The 25298-nt window shown below is 49.7% G+C and overlaps 1 protein-coding gene across 9 annotated transcripts in view; it reads left to right on the top strand.

The window, feature by feature from the left end:
• The window catches only part of RASSF2 (Ras association domain family member 2), a 466003-nt gene that overhangs the window by 341809 nt on the left and 98896 nt on the right, over positions 1-25298 (top strand). For 8 of the 9 annotated variants that reach the window (XM_069618869.1, XM_069618868.1, XM_069618864.1 and 5 more), the window contains one exon: positions 8829-8989. In XM_069618869.1, the coding sequence (XP_069474970.1) occupies positions 8829-8989 (161 nt within the window). The remainder of the gene's footprint in view (positions 1-8828; positions 8990-25298) is intronic. The other variant, XM_069618871.1, reaches the window with a different exon arrangement.

Raw genomic sequence — 25298 nt, 5'->3', positions numbered from 1 at the left:
TGTTTTCTTCCATCCAGTCAGGGACCGGCAGGCTTCAGCCGGCCCTCTCAGCAAAGGCCCACTTCCAAGGCCCCTGTCTGCTCCCTGTCCACTTCCGGAACGCTAATTGGGGTCCTCCCTGCACCTTAACCAAAATTATGCTGCCACCTCACTCCTCTAAGAAATCCGGACTGCCTTGACTTTGCCACCACCAGAACTATGGGTTAGTTCCCTCCTTATGGACTCACTTCTACTGCCTTTGACTATCACTGTTCTTTCTGCTTGTTGCTTCCTAAAACCTTTTGCTAACATCCGATTCCAAGATTGAAAAAGTCAAATCTTGCTGTTTTTGCTTTGTGCTAAAAAGTCAAATCTTGCTGCTTATTGCGAAATTCTCTGTATTTTGCTTGTATACTGTTTCTTCTCTGTAACTTGCCAGCCCAGTGTCCTCACCACTCTTTTGTCCCACACCTACCTGCCTTAGCCACCTCAGTATCTCTATCCTCTCCTCACTTCCACCCCAATGGCGCTTTCTGTTTCTCCTATCTTTTCCAATTGCTTCTCCATTGACTATCCTTCCCATCTCACTAAGTCTGGTAGGAAGAAATTCAAAAAGGATATCTTGGCCTCTAACCCTGGTCTTCCTATCACCGACACTTACTCCAATGCTTCTGCCAGACAGACCCTTACCCACATCCTCTGTCGTTCCTTCGCCAGATCTATGGACTCCTCATATGGTCTCTGTGCTTTGCCCTATCTCCTCTCCCATTAATGGTGGCACTCGCTGGGAAGATCTCATGGCTTCCTTCGACTCCTCTAAAGTCATCATTAATGCCTACCTAAATGGCACTGTCATGGTCCAAGGCCTTCAGGCCAATCTCCTCCTCTTTGATAGGCGCTTCCCTCGCCTCATCAATTTCCTCTCTCCTTCTGTCCCCTCCTCTTCCCCCTTGGCTACCTTGCCCTCACTCTCCTCCTCTGCCCCTCCTAGGGCTCTTTCTCCTCCGCAGGGCGTACCTCTGATCTGTACCCCTCCGCAGAAGGTCTTTAAGGCTGGCAACCTTCTTCATATTGCCACTCTCGCTCTGCCGTCAAACACTCCTCTGACATCTGCCACCTCCTTGAAGAACTAGACCTTGATGTCCTTGGTCTTACTGAGACATGGTTCACGGCCAGCTCTGTCACGAGCTTTGACACTCTCCTCCCTGATGGCTACATGATCCTCTCAGCACCCAGATCCTCCCGGTCTGGTGGGGGGTATCCCTGATCTTTCCTGAGTGGATTCCTGCCTCTATCATTCCCACTCAGACCTACTCCTCTTTTGAATGCCTTGTCTGTAGGCTTTCTCTCTCGCCTACCCCTTCTCTTACTGTGGTTACCATCTACCGGCCTCCTGGTCAAATCACCTCATTTCTCTCTGAGTGGACAGACCACTCCCCCTCCCTCCTGGCCTCTACGACATAACTCCTCCTCTTCAGTGACCTAAATATACATTTAGACTCTTTGCTCCTCCTCTGTAATCTTCTGTGACCTCTGCGACTCCCTCTCCCTGTCCATCCTCCCCTCTGGCCCGACTCACTCTGCAGGGCACACACTCGATGTCTTGATCTTCTCTGACCTCCCCCTCTCCATCCCTCTGACCACTCCTCTCTCCTGGAGCGATCACTTCTTCCTCTCATCTCATCTCTCCCTCTCCCCCCCCCCCAAGCCAAGCCTACCCCAACACAGCCACTTACCTTCTCGGACATCCGGCCCATGAAGCGTGTGTCAGTTGAGGCTTTTGCCGCCACTTCCCCCCCCCCCTCCACCTTTGGCTGTCTCACATCCTGACACAGCCCTGTCTCTGCTCTACTCTTCAATTTCTGATACGCTTGATGCTCTTGTCCCTGTCATGAGGATCCTTTTGAAGTCCAAAGCCAAGTGCAGTTCCTGGTATGACTCTGACCTAGCTACACTTAAACGTGTGTAGGGCAGCTGAGAGGAAATGGAGGACTTCCTGTTCATCTTCTGACAAACTGGCCTGTCGCCTGCTACAAAGGCAATACCGACTCTCTGTCCTCACCAAGAAGAGAGTCCACATTCAAGCTCGTGTCTCTGCGGCATCTAACAACTTGGCTGAACTCTTTAAAATCTGCAAGGAGCTGGCCAACCCTGCTGCAGTCTCTACCCCTCCTGTTGCCTCCCAGGCTCTTTGCAATGCTCTTGCCTCTCCATTTAAATAACCCAGGACATCCTGTCCACCCTCTCCACCCACACCCCTTCTCTCCCCTCTCTATCTGTGCTTGCTGACCTCCTTTAGCCACCCTCCCACCATCCTTATTGTCCTTTCCTCTTTTCACCCCTGACAAGGTCGCTAGACATGTCCAATCTATGAAAGCCTTGTCAAAACAGGTTCATCCCTGTTCCTCTAAAACCTTCAAGGATCACATTGACACCCTCGTTCCCGCCCTTGCTGATTTTTGGCAACCACTCCTTTGCCTCGGGATCTTTCCCCCTCCCCTCTGAAGCACTCCTTTGTGCACCCTCTTCTCAAGAAACCCTCTGTCCTCATCCTCCTCGATCTCTCTTCTGCCTTTGACACAGTCAACCATACCATCCTGCTCAACCGTCTCCGTGAAAACCTGGGTATCACTGATTAGGCTCTGGCCTGGCTGACCTCTTTCCTCTCAGATCGACCCTCCCAGGTCCAACATGGGTCCATCCTTTCATCTATCTTCCTCTCTACCTGTGGTGTTCCCGAGGGGTCTAACCTCTCGCCCTGGCTTTTCAATCAATACCTGGCAACTCTTGCCCACTGCATTGCCCCTTTCTGCTCAAATTTCCAGTGCTACGCTGACGATACTCAACTCATTTTCAGGCTGCCCTGTACCACCTCCTCTCCCCCTCTCATCTCTGATTGCCTAACTGCCATTCAAGATTGGTGTTCCGCCAATGATCTTTGTCTGAATGCCAGCAAGACGGAGAGCCTCCTCATCGGCACACCTTCACCATCCTTTCCCCTCACTCTCTGGCCGGCCTCCCTTGGCCCTCCTCCTACCCCCAACTGCGAGGCTAAGAACCTCTGGGTCATCTTTGACTCCACCCTTTCCTTCTACGCCCACATCTGAGGTCTCTAAAAAGTCAAATTTCCGACTGCACCACCTCAGAGGTACTCTGCCTTTCCTCTCCTTCCCCCAGAAGCTCATGGTATCCCAAGCTCTGGTTCTCTCTAGCTTGGACTATTGTACCAGCCTCTTTCTAAATCTACCTGCCTCTACTCTCCGCCCTCGGCAACTAATCCAGAACAGGACTGCGAGACTTGTCCTTGGCCTCAAGCCCTGGGATTGTATCTCTCCAGCTTTGAAATCTCTCCACTGGCTCCCAGTGGATGCAAGGATTAAATTCAAAACCCTCTGCATTGTCCACAAGGCTTTCTGGGGCCTGGGTCCAAAATACCTTCAGCTATCCCTCTGCAAATAACTCCCCTCTCGAGCTCTTCACTTCTCTACCTCCGACTCCCTCAGGGTCAGTCGTTTTTCAAAGAAACGAGCTGGGGGTAGATCTCTGTCTTCGGCTGGGGCCTCCCTCTGGTATAGCCTCCCTGCCACTCTAAAACTTGAGGAGAACCATCTCCGGTTCCAGAAGCACCTCAAGACCGTCCTCTTTTCTTCTGCCTTCGCTCCCCCTCTCCCCTGCTGATCTGTTCTCTCTTGGCACTGTGCACCTGGCCACCCTCTGTCCTTTGGGCCCAAGTACCTGCTCACCCTGCCACCCTCCTGCACTGCCTCTGGGCCACCCCTTGCACTGGGGTCTATATCTGTACCCATACAGCCCCCCGCTTTTCTTCTGCACTTATCAGACCTACCCTGTCTGCTGCCTTAAACCTAGCACTTGCAAATTGCTGGCTGCATTACCACTGTTTGTTGCCTTTATTATTTATTTATTGTTATTTATCTGTTTCTCCTCTGCTTCGCACTTTCCACTTCTCCCTCCTTCCATGCACTTTTCCCCTCCCCCTCTCCCATGCCCTTGCGCGTTCTCAATGTCACTGGGCCTAGTAAGATCGCTGTTTTGTTCTCCCCGGTTCCCCTCCCTTGCCCTGTCGCACAACTAAGGATATCGAATAACACAAATGTTCTTCCAGTAGGGAATGACTCCCTTCTCCTGGTGGATGCTGAGAGTTATTTTTGACAACTGTTCAAAAGATTTCAAGCCAGGGGCAATGACTCCCTTCCCGGATATCGATATCTGCTTCCACAATCGTTATCACAAAGTGATTAGATCCTGATCCAGGAGCGTGACTCCCTTCTCCTGGACTTTGTATGGACTTCCACGTCCTTTCACAGGACCAGGGGAATGGCTCTCTTCCTCTGATGCCCCCCAGCTCCCCTGGTATGTTAGACAGTCATTCATTATAGTTTACTATTCCTTCCAAGTATAGGCACATTTCCACTCTTTCTCATTGGTATTCCCTTTGCTGGCTTCCAGACCCTTTTCACACTTTCTTCATCAGGGTCCCAGACCATGCTATTGCATTCAGTGGGCTTCGCCTCCCCACTGATTTGAGGAAGATTTTCTCCTTGACTCAGTTCTTTATTGTTGTGGTCCTTGACCCTTCTCTGTTGGTCAGTGATTTTGGGTTTGTCACTGACATGAGGAAGCTTTCCTCTGATGCACACTTTGTACACTTAACTTCTCTTAATGATGGGGTCCTTGACCCTCCTCTTATGAGTAGTGGGCCTTATGCCTGCCACCATGATGAGGATGGTCTCCTCCTTTTTACATTTCACTTCTTTTAATGTTGGGGTCCTCGACCCTTCTCTTATAAGTAGCAGGCCTTTGCCTGCCACTACTATGAGGATGGTCTACTATGTTGCTTAACTGAATTTGGTTGGGGCCCTCGACCCTTCCCTGGTGGTCAGTGGCCTTCTTGGTACGGCCACTGGGATGAGGAAGAAGAGCTGTGCTTCATGTTGGGCCTTTCGGGATCCCCTGGGCACTGTGGTTAACAAGGTGTTGAGGGGGATAGCCTTCGCCTGCATTACTTGCGCCACTGCATCCCCTCCGGGTCTCCTGCACCACCCATTACCTTGATTTGGGTGTAGGTTGTTGCCAGAGCTTCCGGGGACAGCGGCCCTCCAGCTTGCTTCTGCAGGCTCTTCAGGCTGCCTTCTGCTGTTGGATGGCGACTCCACCGGGAGCTTTCCTCTGCATGCCTTCCTTCTCGCTGGTTGCACAGGCCAACTCCTACAGACCTGCATGGATGATCATGTGGCCGACTGCCGGCGTCCTCCACTCTCTCCTTCCGTGTGTCAACCGAGTTCGAAAACTCCTGCGTCAGACGAACTCTGCACTCCCAGCTCATCCTGGTTGGGCTTCACACATCAGTTAGCCCATTGACAGTTTTTATACAATGTAGCAAGGCTTCCTTCGACCCATTTTGCAAGTCCCTTTTCTCTTTCTTGGTCTCAATCCTCATGCCTCTGCATGGCCACCTCCTAGCAGCATTTCTATAATTAGTGATCTTTGTAGTTCCCATGTTCTTCTTCATCGTGGTACTTGTGATCACACTGATGTCTACATGTATCTGTCTTAAAAGCGATTACGAGAGGGAGGAGGAGCTAGAGTATGTGTTGGTGCAATGGTGTTTACCAGGCCATACCCCAGGTGGTTGTCCTTATCCCCGGGGGGTGTCCTCCCCATGATGGTTCCCTCTCATTAAACCACCCCTATGTGGATTGAGTAGCGGCTGCACCTACCTAGCCTCATGGGAAAGGTCTCCCTCCTGGGTAGAAGTGACAACACCTAGTAACTCATCAGAGCACTGTAAACAAGGCATGGTATCAACAGTAAGACAGACATAAATGACCACACTTCAAGGGTGTTTATTGAACTTCAGAAAAGGTTTGAAAAACTCCTTTCTAATCCTAAATCTAAATATGGGAGCAAGCTACGTCCATCAAATAATAATAATGCAGTCCTAGTGGTGTCTTGTCAAAATAAAAGGGCCTATACTAATAAACCTATTGCCAATCCTTCTGAATACAAATAGTGTGGGAAACAATGTTATGCAAAAGAAAGTGTTCAAGAATTATGTCAGGATATTCAGGCTGTTGGCCTCCTTTCCCCACGTTTTCAGCACAGGACAAGGTGGTACACTCGAGCTTAGTAAAGTCTCTGGCTTCTCTGGCATGAGGCTGCAGTTCACACATTAGCATCAAGGCCTGCAGTGCCCAAGTCTCTTTGCCTTTCAAACTCTCCTCTTTCAGAGGGCCTGATGCGACAAACAAACAATAACTTCCTTTCCTCTTAGAATTTTACAAATACTCAATGTCTCACTCAGGTGATTAACTATTCACCTCGGACCCCCCCTCAGCTGGGCTCAGATCCCCTTTAACACAATGCTCATAGGAATTTCATGTATCCAATTTTATGTACCCAATTTCTCGGGTGATTCACGGTTCCCCCAGACCCTCCTCGGCTGGGTTCAGATCCTCTGTAACACAATGTTTCAATTAGTCTCCCTCCACCGGGCTCGGCCCTATTTTTCCTCACTTTAACACAAACTTGCTTTAACCAAAAGCTTGCGGCTGATCTCCCTCGTTTGGGCTCGGACCAACTTCATCTACTTTGTCATCAACTTTCTTTACTCTATTAATATTGAAGACTTTCGATTGTGCACAGGATTTTGCTTGACCTGTTGCAGGACCACTTCGATTCACAATTCTTTGTCACTCTTTTGCATTTGCCACCTTTCAGTTGGATACCTTACAGAGACTTTGGAATGAGCACGCACGTGGTGCTGGACCACTCTGTCTAAGGTAATGTATCTTGGCTTCAAAGTTCCATCACTCATCTGTTGTCCAATTTTTCTTGTGTTGGTTATCACAAGTGCTTCATACACTGTTCGCTTCAGCGTTCACCATACAATGTTGCCGCTTGCAACCTTGGATTCAACACAGGCCGCTCTGGTTTCGGCATCCCCAACACACTGACTGTGTTGATTTCACTGGTGTTTGTTTGTTGTAGGAGCCAAGGACAGTACCACGGCAGCAGGCTATTCTCCCTGCCTTCATTATTGGTGTGGGTGAGCCCCGGATACCTCAGACACACAATGCAGGATTCTTCAGCCTGGTTTCCTGGTCTTACGCATTCAATTCTCAAGGTCTCATGAAAGTAACAGTTTCTCATCGAAAAGGTCAAAGGCACTTCCCTCCTTGCAATCCCCTGCTGTTTTGCTCTCTTTTGCCTCTTGTTAAACTGCTATCTTGGAAGTGCTGTTCCCTCGTGTGCTTTGCCTCGCTCACTGTGTGCTCTCGTGCTCCGCCTTTTATCCGTGTGGGGAAGTGTAATGGAAGTCAGGTATGTGTGATGGTCACTAATTGCCTGCTCCTTCCTGACCATTGTATTGGGACATGTCAGGGACACACTTCAGTGTTGTTCCGTTTTCTCTCATATTGGGCTGTTTGTGAGAAAGTTTGTGTTGTGAAAGGGGCGGAGGGTTGAGTTCCTAAGTATCCTATCTGGTAGGATGGGGTAAAATGCTACAGGGAAGGGGATAACTCGTCTGGCCATCTGGTCTCCCACTCCCAGAAGACCCCACAGCCAGGGGTTCCTCCTGTACTGATTCACCCACAGGAACTTGATCTAAAAGCAATGGCTGTGTCCTGGCCACCTGGATGACAGATACCCAGGGACTAGCGTGTGAGACACCTTCAGGTTTCTCACAGCACCCAGCCACCTATACATCTTATACATTTGTTCACACACCCATACATGTACACGTAACATATACTTTAAAATGCATCTTGCCTTCAGCCCTGTTCCGGCCTCTGCTTTTTACTGCCAGTGCCTCCAATAAAGCTGTCTGGCTCCCGCGCTGCATGAACAGAGCGCTTCTCGGTTCCTACACATTGGCGGTGGAGCGCTCCAAATACAGCACCCTCGGCCATCTAATTGTGTGGGGAAGCGCACACGCACCTCCTACGCACATTCAGAGGTGCATTTCCCAAACCTGCAAAACCTGCATCACAAATGGGCCATGCAAGGCTGGTGAAGCAAAATGCCCCCAGCCTTGCATGGTCCGTTGAACGTGTGGTGGGGAAAGAATCTGTCAAAGGGAAACCACATTTCCAAAGCCAGCCCAGAAGCGCGCCTTCATCTGCAGCAAGCAGCTGATGGTGCACTCTGTGTTTATGCTGGGCTGGCATGGCACGTGCATAATGGGCAGCGGCTCTGTCTGGTTGGCGCCCTGTCAACCATTATAGACAAGCCGACACTGGGTGGCACCATTGTGCTCTCATGGCTCCTCAAACCATATCAGTCAGCCCAAAAGATGTGACTTCAGCACACTTGCTCCAAACCCTATGATACCTTTTTCCACGAAGTGTCTTTAGTGTAGCCCACATAAGTAAAACTGCATCCTTCTCTGAGAACACGTCTTTCATAACTGGCAAAATATATGACTGCCATTCAGTGGGTATATAGGGGTTTGGGGAGGGGTTCAGGCAGACATTTTATTACCTCCTCAATCCACTTCTTTCTTCTATTGCTCGTCTAAATGTAACACTTTAAGTACTAAGGGTGAGGCACAAGGGACCTAGAAAGGATTTTAAGGGTGTCGCAGAAGAGTGATGTGCCTAAACTATTTGACCTCGCTCATGGCACAATGCCATGCACATTCCTGCCACACAGTGTTACTATTTCCAAAGGTTAGTAATGAAAAGAGCGGAAGTGGGAAGGGGATTTATACACATGTGAGTTTCTATTATTCTTCTTGGTGTTGGCTGCTATGTTGTTGCTTTTCCTGTGAACAATACCTTTTGCCCAGAGTTTGAAAGTATGAATAATGATTGTTCCTTGCATTACAGGAAGAAGGGGAATTCATTGTTGAGGGGCTTCTGAATATCTCCTGGGGCCTACGCAGGCCCATACGGCTGCAGATGCAGGATGACAACGAGCGGATCAAGCCGCCTCCGTCCTCCTCCTCCTGGCATTCTGGCTGTAACCTGGAAGCGCAGGGGTCAGAACCGTAAGACAGTGGCGTGTGAGTGCGTGAGTGAGGAGACTTGCATAGTGTAAGAGCAGACATTGAGTGCCATATAGACACTTCCAGGCGGAGTAGATTGGTCCCGTTCTTTGTGAGTCTTTGTGTTTATCTCTTAAAATGCGGGCATATAGTGGATTGCGAGGGCAAGTAGATCTTCAATGACAATTTTCTGTGGAAAGTTCTAATATCTGGATCATTATCTATGTGATGGCTTGGAACATCTACCTTTCAAAGGCAAATTCCCAACATAGCTCGAAGGTGATTATAGAAATTATTTGTTTTTTAACCCCTTAACTGCCAAGGGTCCCCCCCCTCCCAGTGCCAAGGCCTTTTTTGGTGATTTCGGTATGTCACCATTCAATCCCTTGTAACATTTTTTGTTACATGAGATATCGCGGCCAAATTTTGCCCTTTTTCTTCCCACATGTAGACAGTCAGAACACCAGGAATCCTAGTGCTGTAAGGGGGTGAGGGAAAATAACCAAAAAAGGAGCATATTTTGCCAGAAAATTAAATTCCAATAAAATTATGTACAAAGAAGCCTGTGGTCTTTTCCTTGTAAGAGCTAGGAACAAATGGTTTGATGTGCTGAATTCGCCATTTTCCAGGCTTTCAAGAACAGGATGAACGGAAACTAAAAATAAATATTTTTATATGGTTACCATCCGTTTTGTGAGAGGTAGGTGATTTTGCCAATTTTTTCCAATAGGGCATGCGTGGACGGAATGGAAGAGGAGGGTAGGAAAGCTGAATGCGAAGACCGAAAGGAATACATTTCTGAAAAGTAGACAAAATTCCAAGTTTAGGAAGGGGTTATTTGCGCAGGACAGGCAACAACTATGTAGGGAAAATGTCCATAATTTGGGGAAAAATTGTAAAAATGATAGAATAAAAAGGTAAGCGTTGGACATGGTTGGCCCGGTACAGCAATGGCTTCTGTGAATTCTGAGAAAAGCAATGCTCCGCTACATTCCCCCCAACTCTTCCAGTTAGGAAATCACACATTTTTCATAATGTTTCACAAAACAAGCACTACCACAAGCCAAACACTGAGCCATAGTACACAGGATTTGTATGCTTACGACCTAAACAGACATGCTTAGCATGTGTAAATAAGGAAAACAAATGTGGTTCTGGTTAGCAAGCATACGTTTTCTGAAAGAGCGCAGGCAGACCTTTGGAAGGGTAGGTGACTTGTGCAAGTTACAAAAGCATATAGTGCCTAAAGCAGCGACTAAATGTAGGTCCCATTTCGGAAATTAAAGGGTTGTGTGACAAATTGCAGCAGCAAATGTATGAAAGCGTTATGAAAACAAGCGAATGCAACAAATGTCCTACCTTCCCGCATTCCCACAGGTGTCCTGACAAAAACGGTACCTCACATGTTCGGGTGCACCTACCTGGGCGAAAAGGGAAAAGGCTAAACCACTGGTAACCCCAAGCCCTTCGGCAGAGCAGATATTGAGGTATTTTGCTCTTGTGGATAACCTACAGATTTCGGCCTAGGGTGTCGAAGCCACCAAGGAAAACCGGGAACCCCATGCATTTCCGAAAAGAAGACACTCGTGGAAATCCAGAGGTCTGACTTCTGCAAATCGCCTTAGAATGTATTACCCACAAGCCCCGGCAAAGTCCCAAATTCCCACAGGTGTCCGGATGAAAACAGTACTTCACATGTGTGGGTGCACCTACCTGGGTGGAAAAGAACAAGTGTCGACCGTCTACAAGTCCAACGGCAGTCCCAGGGAGCCCCGGCAGTGTTCTTGTCCGTTCCCCGAGGGGAATTCTGTAATGCTGCTTAGCCAGAGCTCCAGGCTGGTTGGGGGTGATGTCCTTGGCCTTGGGTGGCTCTCCCTCATGTGGGTTGACCGTCCACAAGTCTAGCTGCGGTTTCAGGGAATCTCGGCAGGCTCCCCATCCGTTCCCAGAGGGAGAAGGTGTAACACAACCCAGCCAGAGCTCAAGGATGGTAGGGGGGGTCATATCCCTGGCTTTTGGCGGCTGACTCCCATGGGTGGGTTGCATGTCCCCAAGCCCAGCGGTGGTTCCCGGGAGGCCCGGGCATTCCCTGTCATTTCCGAGAGGGAGAGGTTGTAACACAGGCCAGCCAGAATACCAGGATGGTTTGGGATATTGTACCTGGCCTTAGGCACCCGTCTCCCATGTGGGTTGACCCACCACAAGTGCAGCAGCAGTCCCAGGGAGTCCCGGCAGGGTGCCCGTCCCTTCCCGGAGGTAAATTCTGCCCAAGGCCAGGGACATTACCCCTGACTTTCCTGGAGCTCTGACTGGCCTGCGTTACAGCTTCACCCTCTGGGAAAGGTCAGGGATCCTGCTGGGGCTCCCTGGACCGACTGCTGGGGTTGGGGGTGGTCAAACCACATGGGAGACAGCTGCCCAAGGCCAGGGACATCACCCCCGCCCATCCTGGAATGCTGGCTGGACTGCGTTACAGAAGTTCCCCATGGAAGGTAAGGTGACCCTGCCAGGTGCTCCCTGGCACTGCTGCTGTGCTTGGGGACGGTACATCCACATGGGAAACAGATGCCCACGTCCGGGGACATAACCTCCAAACGTCCTGGAGTTCTTGCTGGCCTGTGTTACAGCTTTTCCCCAACAGGGAGTCTCGGCAGTGGGCCAGTACCTCCCCGAATGGAAAAGCTGTAACGCAGCCCAGCCAGAACTCCAGGACGGTTGGAGGTGATATCCCCACCCTTGGGCATCCGTCTCCCATTTGGGTCTACCATCTCCAATCACAGCGGTAGTTCCAGGGAGCCACGGCAGGGTCCCCATCTTTTCCCAGAGGGAGAAGCTGTACTGCAGGTCTGCCAGATCTCCAAGATAGTTGTAGGGTGGGGGGTTTATGTCCCCGGATTTGGGCGGCTGTCTCCCATGTGGGTTGACCATCCCCAAGTGCAGCGGCAGTCGCAGGGAGCACTGGCAGGGTCCCCATCTCTTCCCAGAGGGAGATTCTATAACGCAGCCCAGCCAGAGCGCCAGGATGGTCGGGGGTGATGTCTCTGGCCTTGGGCATTCATCTCCCATGTGGGTTAACCACCCCCAAGCACAGCGGCGGTCCCAGTGAGCCTCGATAGGGTCCCCGTCCTTTCCCAGACGGAGAAGCTCTAATGCAGGCCAGCCAGAGCTCCAGGAAGGTGGGTGGTGATTTCCCTGGCCTTGGGCGACTGCCTCCCATGTAGGTCGAATGTCCTCAAGTCCAGTCGAAGTTCTGGGGAGCCCCAGCAGGATCCCCAATCCTTCCCGTAGGTGACATCTGTAACGCAGCACAGTCAGCGGTGCAGCCTGGGCTTGGGGACGGTCAACCCAGATGGGAGACAGCCGCTCCCAGGGAAACACCAATGTTATGCTGGCATGGGGGTACATTTGTGGCCTGACCCTGCAGTCCCAGCCCACCAAAATACCTCCCCAGACGGCCCACTCCCACCCAGACCACCAACAATCCAGCCCCAGCCCCACCCACCCCACTGACAATGGGCCCTAAACGTAGAATAATAAAAAACAGTACTCCCATAACGTTGCAGCTGCTCGCGTAGAAAAAGCTGTAAACGAAACAAAAAAACATTTGATACCTATGGTCTCCCCAGCAAAAACAAATCATAACTACTACTCTCCTATCACGGCCCCCCTTTCAAGCAATCCCTGTTGGTCTACTGACCCTGACCTCCAGTAAAATCACATTTGCCCCTTCCTAGGGGCAGATTGCAAGATTGCAGTAGCAATCTGCCCCCAGAGAGGGCTACATGAGTGGCCCCCCATTCCTTTGGGGTTGGGGGGGAGAGGGCCACCCCCTTTTCATTACGTAAGTCGCTGGTGGTTGGGTGCGCCCCACCTCCCACCAACAACATTTTTGTTTTTGTTTTTTGTTTTGCCCCTACCCTAGGGGCAGATGGTCACATTACTGTGCCCATCTGCCCCCAGAGTGGGCAAAATGTACCGCCCTATGCGTGGGGCGGCCTGTGTGTTAAGACGGATTTCTGAACTCTGTCCTGGTGGCGCAGAAGTTCAGAAGGCCAACCTAATTACTTGGAACAGGGTAACCTCTGGACGAGCCAGACCAATCAAGGTAGCGATCGCGGCGGTCAAGACTAGGTCTCAAGAGGGGTGAGGGTGACTGAAAGCCCGCAATGAGCACACAAAGCAAGACCACTTACAAACTACTCCAAACAGTTGTTATATTAAAAATATATACACATTTATTTCAAGGCCTTTAAAACAATGACCGTAGCCAGAAAATCACAATATAACGATAGTAAACCAACACATACCATATCAATACAATATATATACAAATACAACAAGTCTCAAGCGTTATATGCACGAAATGTGTAGTCCACCTAAAAGGGAGGGAAAACGGGCATTGCGCAATAATGCTTAGACCCAGTTCGCCTTCAGAGGCACCTAACTAGATGGAAGTCCGAGCCCTGCGAAGAGTGGAGCCTTGTGCTCAAAAGTACCTGCACGCGCTGGTGCCAACGGGCAAAAGGAGAAGCTCTTCGAGGGAAATCAGGCAGTTCAGTTTAGTGCACCAAAGAAGAAGAACAAGTTCCGCGACTCAAGCGCAGCCTCCACAGTGGGCAGAAGCAGAGCGCGAGTACGGAAAAGGGTGCTGTTTGACACACAGCGGGGAAAAGCAATGGGCTCGCAATGGGCTCCTGCAGGAGGGCGACCAGATCCTAGCTATGCTACTCACCGGTCCCCGATGCAAGCAGACCCAGGCTTCTCCGCGTCAGTTTCAGCAGCTGGCAGGTTCAGAAGAACAAGGAACGCCTCGTCGTCGTGTTGAGTAAAAAGACGTCCCAATCGAAGAAACCCGCACAGTTTGTTACCACAGCAGGGCAACGGAGCGGCCGTGTGTATCTGAGCCAAATGTACACTACTCACTTCAGACCTGGGAACGCCAAGTGTACGAAGCGTGTGAGAGTGAAAAGGACTCGAAATACTACACAACCTGGCGGCGGTTACAGAGCAAGACTCCCGTGTAAGCTGGTCAGTCAGCTGGATGGCCCAGAGACGCTTCCGAAGGCTTACTGGCAGGAGATGGTGAAGATGCCGAGAATAGCTGTTCCCGCTATTCCAAGGGTCGAAGTACCAGTACTGGCCTTCTGGTTCGATCAAAGGTGAAAAGGGTTTCACAAGGCGACAGCGGTGCAGAGGAGAAGTCCTTCAGCGGATCACCAGCGATTCCTCGGTCCAGCCTCTTGGTTGCAGGATACTTGGCTCCTGTATTCCTTCGTTCGTGAGAACTCAGGAGATCGACCTGGTAGTGGTGTTTCCAGCCCCCTCTTATCCACGGTTCCCTTCGCGCCAAAACGGAGGGGACCCAATGGGAGATCCGCTCATCAACACTCACACCATTCGTGGACCAATCACGGACCACGGTGGTCCCAGGCATTCACACCACCCTAGACTCTCTGGCCCCCAGGATGTGTATTGGGACCAGACATCCCAGCCCACATCCTGGAGGCACACACAAGACATGTAGAAGCCCGCGAAAGCATCCGTGTTTCGCGGGTAAGTACATGCCCAAATAAGGGAGGCCCCGGGTCGGCTCGACCTGGGGAAGGTGAAGGGAGCAAGACGGTCAGCGGACAGGACAAAGGAGCCTCGTGGTCTGGCCATTTTGGGAGCCAGGCCACCATTTTGGGTTAAGCGCGAGAAACGCGCTTAGAACGCCAAAAGGAGCTCAAAACACATGAAACGATCGCTTCCACCATTCCCGTCCCTGAATCACTTGCACCGATCAGATACAATCCTAAACGAGTATCTAGGGCCTGTAGAAGGCTAGAGACCCAAGAGAGCTGTAACTTATCTTACAGTGCCCTATTGTGTCATGTTGCACGAAAGCCGCAACATGATAAAAGAAACTACGGGAAACAGCGTTCCCCGGTACTGACTGTTTTAAGGGCATGTCAGTTTCCCCGTAAGAAAGGAGCGAAAGCCCAGAGGAGTGCGGCAGAAGGCTGCACTTCTCTGGCAAAGTCAAGAACAAGGTGAAAAACAACAGCAAAAAGTTTAGGGGTTGCCACATGGAAGGAAAATTACCTACAATTATGAAATCTTTCCTAACACTCGCCCCTCCCAGACTATGGACAGGGGGAACTAATCCACCCCTGGATGAGTCTCTTGTTCAGGTCGGTTAAACATTCTGGACAACCCATCAGCATTGCTATGTTGGACACCTGGCCTATGCTCAATAGTGAAGTCGAAGCCTTGTAGGCTTATGGACCACCTAAGCAACTTTGGATTCTCCCCCTTCATGTTCATTAGCCACTTTAAGGGCTTATGGTCAGTTTGCATAGTGAAGTGGGTCCCATAGAGGTAGGGACTCAGCTTCCTTAGGGCCCACACAACAGAGAAACATTCTTTCTCTACCGTGGACCATCTGAGCTCTCTGTCCCTAAGCTAGCGGCTAATAAAACCAATAGGGTGTTCCTTACCCTTCTCATCTACTTGTGATAGTACAGCTCCTATCCCAGTGTCCGAGGCGTCTGTCTGCACGATAAAAGGTCTTTGATAATCAGGGGCCCTGAGGACAGGGGCCTGGCACAAGGAGTCTTTTAAGCCATTGAAGGCCTTCTCACACTCGTCGGTCCAAGTTACCTTCTTGGGTTTCTTCGGAGTTGTGAGGGCAGTCAGAGGGGCAGCTATGGTGCCATAGTCTGCCACAAAATTGCGGTAATACCCCGTGAGTCCTAAGAAGGCTCTCACTTGGGTTTGCGTAGTGGGGGTAGGCCAGTCTTGTACTGCTTGTACTTTACTGGAAAGAGGCTGTATCCTCCCTCCACCTACTTCATGTCCAAGGTAAACCACTGAGCCTTGTCCAATATGGCATTTACTAGCCTTTACGGTCAGGTGTGCTTTCTGAAGAGCCTGGAGCACAATCCCGAGGTGTTTCACATGGTCTTCCCAGGTGGCACTGAAAACTGCTATATCGTCGAGATATGCAAGACAGAATTCGTCCAACCCATTCAACACATGATTCACAAGCCTCTGGAAAGTGGCAGGTGCATTCTTCAACCCGAACGGCATTACCCGGAATTGGTAAAGGCCGTCTGGAGTAGAAAATGCTGTCTTCTCCTTGGCATGTTCTGCTAAAGCTATTTGCCAATAGCCAGCAGTGAGGTCAAACGTGCTGAGGTACTTGGAGGCACCCAAAGTATCCACCAGCTCATCTGTTCGAGGCAAGGGGTGTGCATCTGTTTTGGTGACAGCATTCAGAGCCCTGTAATCCACGCAGAACCTCAATTCAGAAGTGCCTGCCTTTGGAACCAAAACCACAGGGCTGGACCAAGGACTACTAGAGGGTTCAATCACCCCAAGGTCTAACATCTTGTTGACCTCGGTCTTAATATAAGACCGTACTTTGTCTGACATCCTGTATCCCCTACTTTTGGTAGGTACACTGTCTCCTGTGTCTATGTTATGTTTGCACAAAGGTGTCAAACCAGGCGACTGAAAACAGGGGGGAAAACTGCCTAAGCAAACTTTTCACCTCAGCCTGCTGATCAGAAGTCAGGTGAGGGGCCACTCGGACACCCTCAAAGGAGCTATCTGAAGGACCGCTTTGGAACAGGTCGGGGAGAGGTTCAGACTCCTCTTCCTCAACGTCTGAAGCCAGTAGCAGTGCTGCGATTTCGACTCTTGGGACGAAAGCCTTCAGCCTATTCACGTGAAACACTTTTGGAGCCTGTCCAGGCCTTCCAAGGTCCACAAAATAGTTAACCTGACCCAGGGGCTCCACCACTGTGTAAGGGCCTGACCATTTGTCCTGTAAAGCTCAAGGCCTTATGGGATTCATGATCAGGACTTGCTGACCAGGTGTAAAGTTGATGAGGGAAGCTTTCTGGTCGTACCAATGTTTCACCAGCGCTTGTCCTGCCTTAAATTTATCACTAGCCAAGCCCATCAGAAGTACCATCCGTTTTCTGAGCCCTAGCACATAATCAACTATGTTGGTAGTAACAGGGGGAGTGGGCATCTCCCATCCCTCTTTGACGATAGCTAAGGGTCCCCGTACGGGATGACCGAACAGAAGTTCGAAGGGGCTGAAGCCAACACCCTCCTGTGGTACCTCTCGGTAGGCAAACGGTAAGCATGGTAAAAGAAGATCCCATTTTCTTCTCTGAGGTTCCTCCAGAGCCCCAATCATGCTCTTTAACGTTCTGTTGAAACGTTCCACCAGACCATTGGTCTGGGGGTGGTATGCAGAAGAGAACTTGTAGGTGACCCCACATTCTTTCCACATAGCCTGCATATACTTCGACATAAAGTTGCTGCCACGATCCGACACAACTTCTTTAGGGAAGCCAACCCTAGTAAATATGCCAAGTAAAGCTTTTGCAACTGACTTGGCAGTTACAGTTTTCAATGGGATGGCCTCAGGATATCTGCTTGCATGGTCGACCAGCACCAGGATAAACCTATTGCCCGAGGATGTTTGCGGGTCAAGGGGACCAATGATGTCGATCCCTACCCTTTCAAATGGTACCCCCACAACTGGGAGCGGTACCAACGGAGCTTGGATTGTCGCGCCAACCTTACCAGACAACTGGCAGGAGGCACAACTCCGGCAGTGACTTTCTACTTGCACCCCCATCTTGGGCCAGTAGAATTGCATGGATAACCTTTGCTTGGTCCTCTTCATACCAAGGTGACCAGCAAGGGGAACTTCATGCGCCAACTGCAGGAGGAAGGGCCTAAAAGCAAGGGGAACCACCAACCTCCTATGGTCTCCTTCTGTAGACTCTGTGGGCTCACTATACAGGAGTCCACCTTCCCAATAAATCCTATGCGTCCCAGGAGGTTCACCCTCAAGCTGGGAGCAGGCCTGTCTCCTTAGGCCTTCCAGAGATGGGCACTCACGTTGGCCTTTACTGAATTCGTCCCTATCAGGACCTCCTTCAACTAACAAGTCTTTTAGTTCAGGATGATCGTTGGGGTCAAATACTTCAGGCATCGCCACCTCCTCGTCAGGCCCGGGCAATTGACCAACGTCCTCCACCGCAGTGGTAGGCGAGCTCGGGGGAATATTCTCTTTCCCTCGTCTTGACTTGTCGACTCCTTTCGCCTTGGGTTTCCCCTTCGGCTGGGGCAGCGTATTGGTCTTGGCCAATGCTGCCCGTGCTTGAGACCGTGTGTAGGGTCTTTCGGCAGTGTCTCCTACGAGCTCTAAAGCACTGAGATCATTACCTAACAAGACCTTTCCTGGGACGTTTCTCTGAATGCTCACTGGAATCCTGACTGCTGTACCATTTAAAGTAAGATTTACAGGTATTACTGGGAACATACGGAGTGGGCGGTCAGCTAACTTAGTGGGCATCAGAGTAGCTCTGGCAACTTCCTCTGAGTCTACCAAGGTAGGATCCACTACAGTGCGACTGCACCCACTATCCCTAAGAGCTGGAGTATCTACTCCATTGATCAGCACACTGTCTTTAAAGTAGTGCTTGGTATTATCCGGAATCCTAGCATAAGCCTCTGCGACTTTAGGCTCCCAGGAACCCAGGGACACTAAAACTACCTCAGCCTCTATCCCGCTGGGAAATGAGTCTGAGGAGAAGGATGCTCCTGTAATCTCTTCTTCCTCGTAGGAGGAGAAGGCCAGATTAGCGGAGTGGACCCCCAAAGGTCTAACCTTACACCGGGGAACCCCCTTCACGTGGTCAGTTGCTCCACAAGCAAAACAAGATCCATTGGGTCTGTTTACATAGGGAGGCTTATTGTAACCAGAGTTCTGTTTCGGAGGCTGACCTCCACTACCCTGTGAGTTCTCTTGTGTCTTACCCTTATTTTTCTTTTTGTGGCCCTTATGAGAAGAAGATTTATTAGATTCTCCACCCTCCATATCTTTGGACTTTTTCCCTTCCTCCTGCTTACTAGGATGAGTTTTGTCCTTATGGGACACTCGATGTGACACCCATAAATCTGCTGCAATGGCCAGCTTCTTAGGATCTATCTCCTTCGAATCGGCCAAATGCTGCTTAAGCTCCGGGGAAGAAGATGCAAAAATGTGTTCCAGCATGACAAGATTTATCATGCCTTCGAAGGTAGAAACCTTATACCCTTCGACCCAGCCAGTTAAGTTTTTCAAGGATTCAGTGACATAAGATACCCAAGTACCACCTTCCTTTTTCTTATACTCTCTGAAACGTTTCAAATATTGGGCCGGAGTCTTCCCAAACTTTAAAATGAGAGTTTGCTTTAATATTGCAAAATCAGCTCGCTCAGCCTTCAACATTTCCATAATGGCACTACAGCCAGAATGGGGCAGTCTGCTGAGTAACCAGGCAATCTTATCAGCATTGTCAACTTGTTGAACTTCGCATGCATACTCAAACGCATTCAGCCAGTCCATAATGTCATTCCTTTCCTCATACACACTGAGCAGATCTTTCGGAAACCGTGGATGAGAGGAGGCCCCAGACCCATGTCCAGGACCCTTGGACCCATTTGCAACCTGAAGCTTGGCCAGTTCCAACTGGTGATCCCTGTCTTTTTGTTTTTCTGCCTGTTCGATTTTTAGTTTGGCTATGTTGAATTCAAGCTCCTGCTGCCTAAACCGCAGCTCTTGCTTCTTGAATTCAAGCATAGCCTCCCCATCGGCACTGGCAGAGGAAACATTAGACATCTCGTCCTCCCTGTCCTCGTGGTCGCGATGGATCAGTGCAGCGGCAGAACCGTCGGTTCTACCAGTGAGAGCAGCCCCATCTCCTTCCGCACTGTCCTCAGAAGTTATAGCGTCAAGCTGCGCTTCTTGCCACGCCACGATTCTTTGGATCATTTCCAATTTAGTGCCTTGAGAGGAAACACCTCTCTCTGCACCCATCTTTTTCAATGTTTCTGATTTGGAAGCATTTAAAGTTAACAAGGTATTTGTTTCCATACTGTTAGATGGGACTATGGCCTTTTTAAAGTTATACTACAACAATTCACTACGTGTCCTGGTTGGAATAACCTGAAATGCCTTAGTTTGTGCGCAACACTGGATACCTTCAGTCGTATCCCACTTCTGCCACCAATTTGTTAAGACGGATTTCTGAACTCTGTTCTGGTGGCGCAGAAGTTCAGAAGGCCAACCTAATTACTTGGAACAGGGTAACCTCTGGACGAGCCAGACCAATCAAGGTAGCGATCGCGGCGGTCAAGACTAGGTCTCAAGAGGGGTGAGGGTGACTGAAAGCCCGCAATGAGCACACAAAGCAAGATCACTTACAAACTACTCCAAACAGTTGTTATATTAAAAATATATACACATTTATTTCAAGGCCTTTAAAACAATGACCGTAGCGAGAAAATCACAATATAACGATAGTAAACCAACACATACCATATCAATACAATATATATACAAATACAACAAGTCTCAAGCGTTATATGCACGCAATGTGTAGTCCACCTAAAAGGGAGGGAAAACAGGCAGTGCGCAATAATGCTTAGACCCAGTTCGCCTTCAGAGGCACCTAACTAGATGGAAGTCCGAGCCCTGCGAAGAGTGGAGCCTTGTGCTCAAAAGTACCTGCACGCGCTGGTGCCAACGGGCAAAAGGAGAAGCTCTTCGAGGGAAATCAGGCAGTTCAGTTTAGTGCACCAAAGAAGAACAAGTTCCGCGACTCAAGCGCAGCCTCCACAGTGGGCAGAAGCAGAGCGCGAGTACGGAAAAGGGTGCTGTTTGACACAGCGGGGAAAAGCAATGGGCTCCTGCAGGAGGGCGACCAGATCCTAGCTATGCTACTCACCGGTCCCCGATGCAAGCAGACCCAGGCTTCTCCGCGTCAGTTTCAGCAGCTGGCAGGTTCAGAAGAACAAGGAACGCCTCGTCGTGTTGAGTAAAAAGACGTCCCAATCGAAGAAACCCGCACAGTTTGTTACCACAGCAGGGCAACGGAGCGGCCGTGTGTATCTGAGCCAAATGTACACTACTCACTTCAGACCTGGGAACGCCAAGTGTATGAAGCGTGTGAGAGTGACAAGGACTCGAAATACTACACAACCTGGCGGCGGTTACAGAGCAAGACTCCCATGTAAGCTGGTCAGTCAGCTGAATGGCCCAGAGACGCTTCCGAAGGCTTACTGGCAGGAGATGGTGAAGATGCCGAGAATAGCTGTTCCCGCTATTCCAAGGGTCGAAGTACCAGTACAGGCCTTCTGGTTCGATCAAAGGTGAAAAGGGTTTCACAAGGCGACAGCAGTGCAGAGGAGAAGTCCTTCAGCGGGTCACCAGCGATTCCTCGGTCCAGCCTCTTGGTTGCAGGATACTTGGCTCCTGTATTCCTTCGTTCGTGAGAACTCAGGAGATCGACCTGGTAGTGGTGTTTCCAGCCCCCTCTCATCCACGGTTCCCTTCGCGCCAAAACGGAGGGGACCCAATGGGAGATCCGCTCATCAACACTCACACCATTCGTGGACCAATCACGGACCACGGTGGTCCCAGGCATTCACACCACCCTAGACTCTCTGGCCCCCAGGATGTGTATTGGGACCAGACATCCCAGCCCACATCCTGGAGGCACACACAAGACATGTAGAAGCCCGCGAAAGCATCCGTGTTTCGCGGGAAAGTACATGCCCAAATAAGGAAGGCCCCTGGTCGGCTCGACCTGGGGAAGGTGAAGGGAGCAAGACGGTCAGCGGACAGGACAAAGGAGCCTCGTGGTCTGGTCATTTTGGGAGCCAGGCCACCATTTTGGGTTTAGCGCCAGAAACGCGCTTACAACGCCAAAAGGAGCTCAAAACACAAGAAACGATCGCTGCCACCATTTCCGTCCCTGAATCACTTGCACCGATCAGATACAATCCTAAACGAGTATCTAGGGCCTGTAGAAGGCTAGAGACCCAAGAGAGCTGTAACTTAGCTTACAGTGCCCTCTTGTGTCATGTTGCACGAAAGCCGCAACATGATAAAAGAAACTACGGGAAACAGCGTTCCCCGGTACTGACTGTCTTAAGGGCATGTCAGTTTCCCCGTAAGAAAGGAGCGAAAGCCCAGAGGAGTGCGGCAGAAGGCTGCACTTCTCTGGCAAAGTCAAGAACAAGGTGAAAAACAACAGCAAAAAGTTTAGGGGTTGCCACATGGAAGGAAAAATACCTACAATTATGAAATCTTTCCTAACACTGTGCCAAGATTTCTGGTGGCCACCCCCCCGCCCCAAATGGATGGGGGGCATCTCATGTAGCTCTCCCTTGGGACCGATAGGGGCAGACATATGCCCCCAGGGAGGGTTACATGAGATGCCCCCTATCCATTTGGGGTGGTGGGGGGTAGAGGGCCACCCCCCTTTTCATTACATAAGTTGCTGGTGGTTTAGTGTGCTGCCCACAGCCCCATCAATGTTTTTGATTTAGATTTCTTTGTTTTGCCCCTTTCCTAGGGGCAGATGGGCTCATTAATGTGCACATCTGCCCCCGGGGGGGGCAAAACATACTGCCCCATGCTTGGGAGGGGCCTGTACCAAGATTTCTGGTGGCCTTCTCCCCCCTAGCCCAAATAGATGGGTGGCATCTCATGTACCCCTTCCTGGGGGCAGAAATCTGCCCCCAGGGAGGGCTAAATGAGGTTCCCCCATCCACTTGGGGTGGGGGCGGAGAGGGCCAACCGTCCTTTTCATTCCATATATTCACTGGTGGTTTAGTGTCCCCCCACCCAAAACACCCTTATTTGTTTTTTTTGTTTTGCCCATCTGCCCCCAGGGTGGGCAAAACATACTGCCCCATGCTTTGGGGCCCCATTCCAAATGTTTCTGGTGGCCCTGCCCCCCCATCCCAAATGGATGAGGGAGCATCTCATGTACCCCTCCCTAGGGGCAGATTGCACTAGCAGTCTGCCCCCAGGGAGGGCTACATGAGGTTTCCCCTATCCATTTGGGGTGGGGGGCACCACCCTTTCTCCTAAAAACATCTGTGGTGGTTTAGTGGCCTGCCCCAGGCACGTTTTATTTTCAGTTTGCCTCTTCCTTAGGGGCAGATGGGCACATTACTGTGCCCAACTGCCCCTAGGGGGGCAAAATATACTGCCCCAAACTTGGGGGAGGGGTCCTGTGCAAAGATTTCTGGTGGCCCTCTTCCCCCCCCCCACCCCAAATGGATGGGGGGCATCTCATGTACCCCTCCCTAGGGGCAGAAATCTGCCCCCAGGGAAGGCTACCTGTAGTACCCTTCCATCCACTTAGGGTGGGGGAGAGAGGGCCATCCCCCTTTCAATATATAGAATACCTGGTGGTCGAGTGCCCCCTTACCCCCACTCAAAACATAATTTCAGTTTTTGAAACGTTTTTTGTTTTTTTTGTTTGCCTCTTGCCTAGGGGCAAAACGTGCTGCCCCATGCTTTGTGGGGCAGGGGGGTGAGGGGCACTTACATAGTAAGCAGCACCCTCTCCCCCCACTTAAAAAAAAATTCCTGGTGGTCTAGTGGCATTGCTGGCGCGGATCGAGCGATTTGCGCCCAATCCACGTCCAGCAATGCTTCAACTAAAGTGTTGTTGGAAAGGGGATTCTCCCCTTTCCAACAACACCCACTCGATCTGAACGGCACAATAATGCTGTAGATTGAGGGAGAGAGAGAAGAGAACTCACCTTCTCTTTTCACCACGGCAGCCGAAAATGGCTGCTGCAGTGAAAATTACTTTCAGTTTCACATCAGCGTGCGTCAACGTGTAACTGAAGGAAATCCAACCCCCGGGCCATGAGGAGGAACCTCCTCCTCACGTAGCCCCGGGTGGATGGATTACATTTTTGTGCTTTGCAGGGATCACACAAAGTGCAGTGCTAAAAAGGGCAAGGTATCTCGTACTTGGTACTCCAATGTCAAAGACGAGATACCGCGTCTTTGGCACTTAAGGGGTTAAAGACAAAAAGGTAAACCAAGTAGGTTTAGCCCGATTCATTGCAATGTGTACTTGTATGATAACAATGTGTGCGTTTTTCCCAGAACTGCAGATTTTATTTTTTTACATTTTTCTATAATGAACATTACCAGTTTCAACAAACTATGATATAATCCTCCTATCAGAAAAAACAAGCCTAACTTTCATATTAGTCTTTTTTCATCACATCTCCTCAGATAATGTTGTAATCTTGGCCAAATGGAATTTCTATAATCAAAAACCTTGCTACTAATTTAATTTATTGATCTGATGCCTGTTAAGAGCTTCATTATTGTTTGTTTCCTTGTTTGTCAGGGTTTACGTCATAATCCACTTAAATGTAATGTGCGTTTGGCATGTAAACATGGACATTCAGGCAAGCAAGTGTTGCAGCATGTCCATAATGGGATTACATAATTGGTGTAAGCAACCATTTTGCAGTATTTGTAACCTAACTCCTGCGGCTTCATCTGACATAACCCATTTACAAGAAAAAGCAGAAAAGAAAGCATCACCTCTAATAATCTTAAAATCTATCACTTTCCACATACTTTATGAAATTATTTTGATGACGCCCTTCCCTCCGCCTAATGTGATGCTCCTCTGAAGTTGCTCCTCTGAACATCACTTTATCTTCCGTCTTCAACATTCTCCCATCACTCTTCATATGCAGAGCAGACTGATAAAAATCCAAGAATCCACAGTACTGTTTGACATGCCATTGGGACACTTTCCTGGATTTTTAAAAACAACATTCCTCAAATGGTACAGCATTATTCCCTGGCCAGAGCGCTTCACTTTATGACTAAATAAATAGCTCTGCATCTCTGTCGTTTGGTAGACACATCCTTATCAATTATAGTGGTTTTCCCAGGGGATAACCTAATGCCCAGCCACTTATTAGTCCTTCAATTTTGTACATAAGGAATCCAACCTTGCTGCAAAGGCATGCTCTGGTTCTATTGCCTTAATAAGCAGTTAGAAGAGGAACCACCGTCCTCTCTCCATAGTTGCCCTGGATCTTCATCAGAGTTGACTTAAGTTCTACAGTCTTATTTTTTTAGTGTCTGAAACAAAGGTCACCAGCACATTTTGCTGATCAAAAGAAACCCCACACATATATTCAGCCACCCCAGTCAACGTATTGTTCCAAACACACTGGGAGAAATATTTCACCATTTTAGAAGATATCATGATTTACATTTTCTAACAGTTGATAAGTAAACCATTCTGCTGACCGTATCCTTGAACGGCACCGAGAGCATGCTGATCTAATAATATCTTACTATTCAAGATATTAATGTATGTAGGAATGTTCCTCAAGATGACGACAGTAGGGAAGTTTGGTACATATAGATTGAAAAGCAGATCAACCAAAATTGAATTCTTGCCCACATTTACCTTTAGATTTA

The sequence above is a fragment of the Ambystoma mexicanum genome, chromosome 10 (genome assembly GCF_040938575.1).
Source record: "Ambystoma mexicanum isolate Mex_15411 chromosome 10, UKY_AmexF1_1, whole genome shotgun sequence".
In the NCBI taxonomy this organism is placed as follows: Eukaryota; Metazoa; Chordata; class Amphibia; order Caudata; family Ambystomatidae; genus Ambystoma; species Ambystoma mexicanum.
Note: the sequence above shows the minus strand (reverse complement) of the source record. Positions and strands in the feature narration are given on the sequence as shown.